This window comes from Neopelma chrysocephalum, unplaced genomic scaffold, assembly GCF_003984885.1.
Source record: "Neopelma chrysocephalum unplaced genomic scaffold, ASM398488v2 Primary Assembly neopelma1_129, whole genome shotgun sequence".
In the NCBI taxonomy this organism is placed as follows: domain Eukaryota; kingdom Metazoa; phylum Chordata; class Aves; order Passeriformes; family Pipridae; genus Neopelma; species Neopelma chrysocephalum.
The window spans coordinates 353,237-363,454 of NW_020897791.1; the positions used below are offsets into that span (position 1 = coordinate 353,237).

At 50.1% G+C, this 10,218-nt stretch overlaps 1 protein-coding gene across 1 annotated transcript; it reads left to right on the forward strand.

The window, feature by feature from the left end:
* The first annotated feature begins 5,252 nt into the window (after window positions 1-5,252).
* On the forward strand, window positions 5,253-9,991 carry LOC113974979 (lymphocyte antigen 6E-like). The gene is made up of 3 exons (XM_027698582.1): window positions 5,253-5,304; window positions 8,585-8,704; window positions 9,834-9,991. The coding sequence occupies exons 1-3, from the start codon at window positions 5,253-5,255 to the stop codon at window positions 9,989-9,991; spliced, it is 330 nt and encodes a 109-aa protein (XP_027554383.1).
* Window positions 9,992-10,218: the final 227 nt, after the last annotated feature.

Consider the following 10,218-nt stretch of genomic DNA (forward strand, 5'->3'; position numbering starts at 1 on the left):
TTATGTGTTGGAGATATATATATTTATATTGAATATATTTAATTTCCAGCTTACTGGATATATTTATATTTATATTTATATTTATGTAATATATGTTATATATAATTTATATTTATGTATTGGAGATATATATAAAAATTTATATTGGATATATTTAATTTCCAGATGACTAGATATATTTATAATTATAATTATATAATATATATAATTTATACTTCTGTATTGGATATATATATATATTTATTTATATTGGATATATAACCTTCCACTATCCCAGGGTGCTCCAACCTGGCCTTGGACACTTCCAGGGATGGGGCAGCCACAGCTTCTCTGGGATTTCTCTTCCAGCCCCTCACCACCCTCCCAGGGAAGAATTTCTTCCCAGTATCTCATCCTAACATTCCCTCAGCATCCATATAAAATAATTCTAAGATGTTTGGTTTTTATTCTCTGTTTTTTTAATTGAGAGCTGACTCACAGCAGGGTTTGGAACAGGTTGTTCATGGAAATACAAATTGAGGTGGATTTGTATCCAGCCCTGGATCCGAACATGTCCCTCAGTGTTTTAGCCAGGCAGAGATTCCTGAAGCTTTATAGGGGAAAAAAAAAAGCCTGGAAAAATAATGGATTTGGATTTCTAATGGTATTGTTCTGGTTTGGTCTCGATAAGGTCACGGGGAAGGAATATTAGGGAACAAAACACCCCAGGACAGTTCCCGGCCGTGGGATCAACTGATGACTCTCCATGAAGGATTTCTCTCCCTCTAAAATAAGAAGGATGAATCCAAAATCCTGATTGGAAAGCAGAGATGGGATTTTCAGAGATAGTCAGGTCAAAACAGCCTGAAGAATGAAACGGTGTGGACAGTTGTGGGACTAGGCATGGATTTTCCATGTGTTATGGATATGGACATAACTGCCTCTGGGAGAGATCCTCATTCCAGCCCCAGGACAGCTGGAAACGTGGTGACATCCTCTGGAGCTTCTCGCCACTTGGATACACCCATTAATGTATAATTACAGGTATAATCCTTCAGGTGACTTAATCCAGACCCAGCCGGGATTTGGGGAATCCAGGACTTCCAGAGATGCCCTGAAATTAGGGAATCCTCCCAACCAGAGATCTGGGATGGCCCCGGGGCACTGTTTCCCTGCTTGGAAAGAGGAAGCCAAAGGGCAGGTTCTCAGGAGGGTTTCAACACTATGGTGTGACCTGGCCTGCTCTTGGATCCTGACCTGGAGCCTCTCTTCCCCACAAGGGCACTCTGTGCTGGGTTAGGAACTGGCTGGAGGGCTGGGCCCAGGGAGTGATGGGGAACAGAGCTGCATCCAGTTGGGATCTGATCACCAGTGCTGTCCCCAGGGATCAGTGTTGGGCCCAGTTCTGTTTAATGTCTTTATTGATGATTTAGATGAGGGGATCGAGTCCACCACCAGCAAATTTGCAGATGACACCAAGCTGGGGGGCAGTGTCCATCAGCTGGAAGGCAGGAGGGCTCTGCTGAGGGACCTGGATAGGTTGGAGAGTTGGGCTGATTCCAACGGGATGAGGTTCAACAAGGCCAAGTGCCGGGTCCTGCACTTTGGCCACAATAACCCCCTGCAGCGCTACAGGCTGGGGACAGAGTGGCTGGAGAGCAGCCAGGCAGGAAGGGACCTGGGAGTCGGGATGGACAGGAAGCTGAACATGAGCCAGAGTGTGCCCAGGTGGGCAAGAAGGCCAATGGATCCTGACCTGGATCAGGAACAGTGTGGCCAACAGGTCCAGGGAAGTGATTCTGCCCCTGTACTCAGCACTGGTGAGGCCTTACCTGGAGTGCTGTGTCCAGTTCTGGGCCCCTCAGCTCAGGAAGGATATTGAGGTCCTGGAGCAGGTCCAGAGAAGAGCAACAAGGCTGGTGAAGGGACTGGAGCACAAGTCCTATGAGGAGAGGCTGAGGGAGTTGGGGCTGGTCAGCCTGGAGAAGAGGAGGCTCAGGGGAGACCTCCTCACTCTCTACAACTCCCTGACAGGAGGTTGTAGCCAGGTGAGGGTTGGTCTCTTTTCCCAGGCAACTATCAGCAAGACAAGAGGGCATGATCTTAAGCTGTGCCAGGGGAGGTTTAGGTTAGATATTAGAAAGAATTTCTTTGCAGAGAGGGTAATCAGCCATTGGAATGGGCTGCCCAGGGAAGTGGTGGATTCTCCGTCCCTGGAGGTTTTTAAGATGAGACTGGATGTGGCATCAGTGCCATGGGCTGGGAACCGCAGCGGTGTTGGATCAAGGGTTGGACTTGATGATCTCAGAGGTTCCTTCCAACCCTGCTGATTCTATGATTCTATGAAAATGCCAAGTGGCCAATTTTGGACGTTTGTCCATCATCCCACTTGTCCATCCAACCCCTCCTGCCGACAGAGCCATGGTGGAGCACTTCCCATGGCCCTGCTGTCCCTGGGGAGCAGATCTGAATGCCTGGAGCTGGTCATTCCTCTCTGGGAGATGTTATATTTACAATTACATAATATATATCATATATATAATTTACGTTTGCATAATGCACATATATATTTACTTATATTGGATATATTTAATTTCCAGCTCATTGGATAGATTTTTATTTACAATTATATAATACATATTATATATATAATTCATATTTATATATTCCACACATATATTTATTTATATTGGATATATAAATAAATGTTTGTGCCACCAGTCCTTGGAATCGAGGGAACAAACCTTGTTAATCATAGAAAGGATTTAACTGCAAGGGACCTTTGGGATCATCCCGTTCCACCCTCTGCCATGGGCAGGGACACCTTCCACTATCCCAGGTTGCTCCAAGCCCCGTCCAACCTGGCCTTGGACACTTGCATGGATGAGGAGTCCACAACCACTCCTGAAGAGTAACACAATGATTTTTCCATTTTTCCCATCAAAAACCAGTCAAATTTAGATCAAACCCTGCTTTATCAGCACAGGGCTTTTCCAGGGTGCTCCCACCACCGCAGGACACGGAGCCTTGGCTTCCCAGGCTGATTTCCAGACTCATCCCTGCAAGATGAATCACATCGGTCAGCCCCTATTCCCTGGAACAGGTCCTGCTCTTGGGTCACTGCCTTGTGACATCTGGGAGCACTGACACACCTGCCCTGGCATTCCTGCTGGCATTCCATCCCTATTCCCACTGGCATTCCATCCCTATTCCCACTGGCATTCCCTCCCTGAGCCTGGCAATATTCCATCTCTTGGGCAAGCGCTGTGGCTTCTCCTCCCCACACCCAGATGTCTGGCCATCGGAGAGGAATGGTTGGAGCTCCTGGGGTTATCAGGGCTGACTTCACCATCCTGTTGATCCTGTTTGACGTCAGCAGAGCTGGTAGTTCAACATCAGGGGGAGAAACCTCAAAAATAGTTGCGAATCAACCCAAAAATCTCAGTGCAATAACCCCCCCGCTTTTCTTTTTTTTTCCTTGAAAAAGGAGCTGCTCTGGGTTTGGTGTCTCCTTGAATTTCCTCTGGCCATGCCTTCACTGTGATGGGCAATGACTGATCCCACAGATGTTCTAAATATCTCAGATGAGCATCACCTCTCCTTGAGGAGCTCTTACTCATCTGATTTATCTCCTGCCAAGAAACTGATGTTGGTGCCCAAATATTTAACCCTCACCTCGTCCATCTAATCTTCCACATGTTTTTGGAGCCTCTCCCTTTTCTCCTTCTGCTTCTTCATCTTCTAAATTCCAGGCTGGGAGTTGCAATGATTGGTCCCACCAGACGTTCCCAATGTCTTGGATGAGCATCACCCCTCCTTGAGGAATTCTTGCTCCTCTGATTTATCTCCTGCCAAGAAACTGATGTTGCCCCCAATCATTTAACCCTCACCTTGTCCATCTAATCCTTCTTCCATGTTTTTCTCCTTGAAAAAGAAGCTGCTCTGGGTTTGGTGTCTCCTTGAATTTCCTCTGGCCATGCCTTCACTGTGATGGGCAATGATTGATCCCAGAGATGTTCTAAATACTTTGCATGAGCTCTTTGAGGAGCTCTTGCTCATCTGATTTACCTCCTGACAAGAAACTAATGTTGCCCCTGATCATTTGACCCTCACCTCATCCATCTAATCTTTCTTCCACCTGTTTTTGGAGCCTCTGCCTCTTCTCCTTCTGCTTCTCCATCTTCTAAATCCCAGGCTTTCTGGGAGTGGGTCTCCCTTTCCTTGCAGGGTGGAGGAGAAAAGGATGAGCAGACACCTGATTGCACAAGTGGCTTCTCTCCAAGGGGCTCCTCCTGCTTCACCCTCCCTGCTCCTCGGTGGCTTGATGAGTTGGTGATTCACGGAGATGAATCTGATATCCAGCACTAAACCTCCTGAGAACTCTTTCCTTGGAAGCAGAAGTGGGACAGGCAGGCAAAGGGAAGCCCTGGAAGGGGTGAAGTTCTCAGCTCCAGCTCCACCTAAACCATCATCCTGTGGAGAAATCCTCAAGGCTGAGAACATCATGTCTGACTGGGATCTGACAGGGCTTGGAATTGGATGCTCCATGTAGAGAAGGGGCACAAAGATATTTTGAACCCTTGCTGGAAGTGTTCAAGGCCAGGTTGCGCAGGGATTTGAGCTGGTCTGATAGAAGATGTCCCTTCCCATGGCAGAGGGGTGAAACAAGATGGTCTTCAAGGTCTCTTCTAACCCATCCTGTGATTCTGTGATTTAGGACTTTGTAGGTAACCAGCAGCTTTTGGAGACAAAGAAGACATTGCAAGACATTTCTTGTTTAGATTGTCACCATGAATGGGTGACAATCTAAAATGGGTTTAACCTGACCGTAGATATTGAGGCTTCTCCAGGTCTAAACCCTGGAAATGCACTTGGCATTAATCCACCAGGATAAAGCCCTTAATTTATGCCCTTTTCCTTTGAGTGTTTGCCTTCACTGAACTCTCCAACCACAGATCAGATGGAGCCGAGCAGAACAAAACCCCCACTCAGTGCACCAGCAGCACTTCCAGCCTGACCAAGGGTAAATTAAAGCATTAAATCCAACAAATGGGGCGAATTCCCGTGGGGCTTTCACTCCTCTCAGCCCGGAGGCAACGCCGAGGTGAGAAAACAACCCACGTGCATTCCTGGCCTCTCACCCAGCTCATGATCCCTGCCCACTGTTTCCAAATCATTGTCTTCATCATCAGCCAGCTCAAAGGCAGGGAAGATATATATCCTGTCCCCAGGTGAGGGTGTTTTTCCTGGGCTGTGGAGACGACGGGGAGAAGATGAAGGGCTCTTTCCTTGCGGTGCTGGCTTTGATCCTCTGCGCGGCTTCAGGTGAGGCGACACCCTTGGCTCCCAGAGAAAATATCATGGAGTGGTTTAGAGCCAGGGAGATTCCTATCCATGGGAAAGGTTCAGCCTCAGCTCTTGTGTGGCAGCAGCTGAAGGACACGGGGCTCCTCTAAGGACACTAAGCTGGGGGGGAGTGTCGGTCAGCTGGAAGGCAGGAGGGCTCTGCAGAGGGACCTGGAGAGGTTGGAGAGTTGGGCTGATTCCAACGGGATGAGGTTCAACAAGGCCAAGGGCCGGGTCCTGCACTTTGGCCACAACAACCCCCTGCAGCGCTCCAGGCTGGGGACAGAGCAGCTGGAGAGCAGCCAGGCAGGAAGGGACCTGGGAGTTTGGATGGACAGGAAGCTGAACATGAGCCGGAGTGTGCCCAGGTGGGCAAGAAGGCCAATGGATCCTGGCCTGGATCAGGAACAGTGTGGCCAACAGGTCCAGGGAAGTGATTCTTCCCCTGGACTCAGCACTGGTGAGGCCTCACCTCGAGTGCTGTGTCCAATTCTGGGCCCCTCAGTTCAGGAAGGATATTGAGGTCCTGGAGCAGGTCCAGAGAAGAGCAACGAGGCTGGGGAAGGGACTCAAGCACAAGTCCTGTGAGGAGAGGCTGAGGGAGCTGGGGCTGTTCAGCCTGGAGAAGAGGAGGCTCAGGGGAGACCTCCTCACTCTCTACGACTCCCTGACAGGAGGTTGTAGCTAGGTGGGGGTTGGTCTCTTTTCCCAGGCAACCATCAGCTAGACAAGAGGGCATGATCTTAAGCTGTGCCAGGGGAGGTTTAGGTTAGATATTAGAAAGAATTTCTTTCCAGAGAGGGTGATCAGCCATTGGAATGGGCTACCCAGGGAAGTGGTGGATTCTCCGTCCCTGGAGGTGTTTAAGGTGAGACTGGATGTGGCATCAGTGCCATGGGCTGGCAACTGCAGCGGTGTTGGATCAAGAGTTGGACTTGGTGGTCTCGGAGGTCCCTTCCAACCCAGCTGATTCTATGATTCTATGATTCTGTGATTCTATGATTCTATGACTCTTTGGGTTTTATTTTCTGTCATCTTGGGTGGAACGGGCGGATTTTCCACCAGGAAATATCCCCGTCAAGGCCTGGATTTTTATGGAAACGACAAAAACGAAAAAAAGGAGGCAATTGCCACTGCTCTGCCTTTAAGAGACTTTGCAGGGAGTTTATCTGTTAAGGTGGTGCGAGATTGTGGTCATTTCTAAATCTTGATGAAAACAACACGACAGCAACTCTGAACATCTGGTTCCCACTCTGGGAGCAGCAGCTGGATAGGGCCACACCTACAACATCTGGCCTTGTGCAGCTCTTCCTACCCATCTCAGAGACCCGGGAAGCTCCCTGATTTCAGAGATTTTCAGGTAAAAGTTGGGAGGTTGGGAGAAGTCATGGACTGAATGGGTTAAGCAGCCTTCTGGTGGGATATTTGGTTTTTGCATCTTATTTGTGCTGTAGACGATTCATTTGATTTCACAGTGTGGTGGTAAATTAAATCAGAGCCCTTTTAAGGAATAGGATCTTATGTCCGCTCTAGACCAGACAATCCAGCAACCAGAGAGAATTAAATCTTATCCTCACTTTGTAAAGAGGGACAGGGCTTGCCAGCACTTGGAATTCTGCCACGTTGTCTGGTGCAGAGAAAGAATTCCTTGGAATAGTTATTTCTGTCTCATTGTGGCCTAAGAATACCTTTCTGCTATTTAGCTTTGTTCACTCACCAGAATAGAGGTTCTGACAGATTTCCAAGCGTTAACAAGGCCTGGGAGACAGAGAGTTTGTCCTCGGTGCCAAAATGAAGGCTGGGCTAATCCACGCTGGATAATCCAGGCAGGAAAAATGAAGTGTTACACTGCACGTGTTTTAGGGCTGAGTTCTCACAGCAAAGAGCTAAAAGCCCTTCTTCTCACCTTCTTTTTTCCTTAATCCAGGTATTGGATGTATTTTTGAGGGCATTGATGTCCCACCCAAGGACGGGGGCATGGGAGCCTGACTTCTTTAGGCTGTGGAGGTCCCAATTAATGCTCTTCATCTGCCTTAGGCTTTCTGCCTAATTAGGCTGCAGCCTAATAGTCTCCACAACTAGAAAGGATGACCCCAGGCCTTGGGACACCGTTGTAGATCCTCCAGCAGTCCCTGCCCTTCCCTGCTCCAGGCATCACATCAAGCCAGTGCCCTCGGCCCATCAACCCGAAGGAGGGAATTTTAATTTAGATATTGGGAAGGAATTCTTCCCTGGGAGGGTGGGGAGGCCCTGGCACCTGTTGCCCAGGGAAGCTGTGGCTGCTCCATCCGTGGAAGTGTCCAAGGCCAGGTTGGACAGGGCTTGGAGCAACCTGGGCTAGTGGAAGGTGTCCCTGCCCATGGCAGGTTGGAACTGGATGATCTTTAAGGTCCCTTCCAACGCAAACCATGCCATGATTTTATGATTGTTGTGTTACTTTGAGCCCCCTGGCCCTTTGTGGTGCTATTTGGAGTGCAGGGCAGGACTTGGTGGGTGTGTGCACAGATGTGTGTCCCTGACCCATGTGTTGGTGTAAATATCCCAGTGTGGGGATGGAAGAGCGGGTTGGGTCTTTGAGCTCCATCCCTCCCATCAGACCTGCACCTCCTGCATTTGAGAGTCAGTGAAAAGAAGGTGATAATTTTTGCTGCCAGGACTGGTGGCATTTCACAGAATCCCCAAATCATTCAGGTTGAAAAAGACCTCCAAGGTCATCAAGTCCAACCTGTGACCCATCCCCACCTTGTCCCCCAGCCCAGAGCACTGAGTGCCACATCCAGGCCTTCCTTGGACACCTCCAGGGATGGGGACTCCAAACCTCCCTGGGCAGCCTCTTCCAGTGTCTGACAAGCCTTTCCATGAAGAAATTCATCCTGATGTCCAAACTGAACCTCTCCTGGTGCAGCTTGAGGCTGTTTCCTCTTCTGTCCCTTGTTCCCTGGGAGCAGAGCCTGATCCCCCCCCGGCTACCCCCTCCTGTCAGGGAGTTGGAGAGAGCAAGAAGGTGCCCCCTGAGCCTCCTTTTCTCCAGGATGAGCCCCTCCAGCTCCCTCAGCTGCTCCAGCCCCTTCCCCAGCTCCATTCCCTTCCCTGGACACACTCCAACCCCTCAATATCTTTCTTGTCCTGAGGGGCCTAAAACTGATCCCAGGATTTGAGGTGTGGCCTCACCAGTGTCGAATACAGAGGGACAACCCCTTCCCTGATTTTCTGATGATTTTTTTTCTCCATCTTCCGTGTCTTGTGTCCCCTCCTGCAGCCAATGCCCTATACTGCTACACCTGCAACTGGGAACAAAGCAACTGGAGCTGCCTGAAGGCCGAGAAATGCTCGGAGAAGGACGAGTACTGTGTGACCAACGTGGCCTCTGTAGGGATTGGTAGGTGCTGGCTGTGTGTCCCCTCCTGGGGACTCAGGAATGGGATGTGGGATTTGGGCTGGATCTGTTATGGTTGCCCTGTGGTGATGGATGAGCTGAGGAGTCACTGGGAGGTGGAGTCCTTGGGAGCCCAGCCTGGCAATGCTGAAGGTTTGAAATGTTCCTCCCCATCACACTGAGACTGTCCTTTGTTTCATTCCTGCGTGGAAAGGCAGGGGGACAGTGGGAGAAGGGGAAGGATCCTTCAGAGAAAGAATAAATAAATTTGAACTTTGGTTAGACAAGGAGATGGAAAGAAACGAGTAGTTGGGGTGGATGAGAAGGTCTACAGGGAGAATTGAGAATTATTAAGGCTGGAAAAGACCTCTAAGGTCATCAAGTCCAACCATCAGTGCACCACCACCATGTTCTCCACTAAATCATGTCCTCAAATGTCAAATCCACACATTTTTTGAACACTTCCAGGGATGGTGAGTCCACCACTGCCCTGGGCACTGTCCCTTGTTCCCTGGGAGCAGAGCCAGACCTCCCCTGGCTCCCCCCTCCTGTCAGGGAGTTGGAGAGAGCAAAAAGGTCCCCCCTGAGCCTCCTTTTCTCCAGGCTGAGCCTCCCCAGCTCCCTCAGCTGCTCCAGCCCCTTCCCCAGCTCCGTTCCCTTCTCTGTACACTCTCCAGCCCCTCAATGTCATCCTTGTCCTGAGGGGCCCAAAACTGATCCCAGGATTTGAGGTGTGGCCTCATCAGTGCCAGGAGAGGGGAAGGATCCCTTCCCTGGTCCTGCTGGTCACACTATTTCTGACACAAACCAGATACAGAGGAGAACAGAATTATTTCTTTCAGGCAGAGAAGCCTGGAAATGTGTTTCCAATCCAGGGATGAACGTTGTCTCACTGATTCCACCTTTGACATGAGGGTTCACACTGGGAAGTGCCCAGCAAGGACATTGAATGCCTTGTGTGGGAGTCACCAACAAGTACTGGGCTGTGGTGGGACTGGGGTGGGTCTCATGCTGCTCTCTGGGGCTGTAGGGGGACAGTGGGATCCATTAATCCATCTCCCTCCCCTGAAAGCTGGAGGAGAACTCCCCACACTCCCATTGCTGACCCCTCTCTCTCCCTTCCTTGGCCAAGGCTTTTTGTCTCTGTGGAAGAGGATCACCAAGAAGTGCTCTGAGACCTGCCCACACCACAACTTCAGCCTGGGCCTGGCTTCCTACACCTCCTACTGCTGCCAAACCTTCCTGTGCAACCTGAGTGCGTGCCCGGGGCCCAGGCTGGCCCGGCAGTGATGTGCCGGGGAGCCCCATCCCGGTGTCCTTCTTCACCTGCTCCATGCTAGGGAAGAAAGGGGGCTCCTGAAGGCCTGAAGAATGTGGCCAGATTCCCCCAGGAGGGCATGACCATGGAACATGCTGTGGAATAGATAAAATATTATGGTCAGCACCTCCTGCCCTGTGTTGCCTCCCGACCTGTGGCTTCTCACTCGCTTCTCACGCCCCAGCTCTGTCACCTCAGC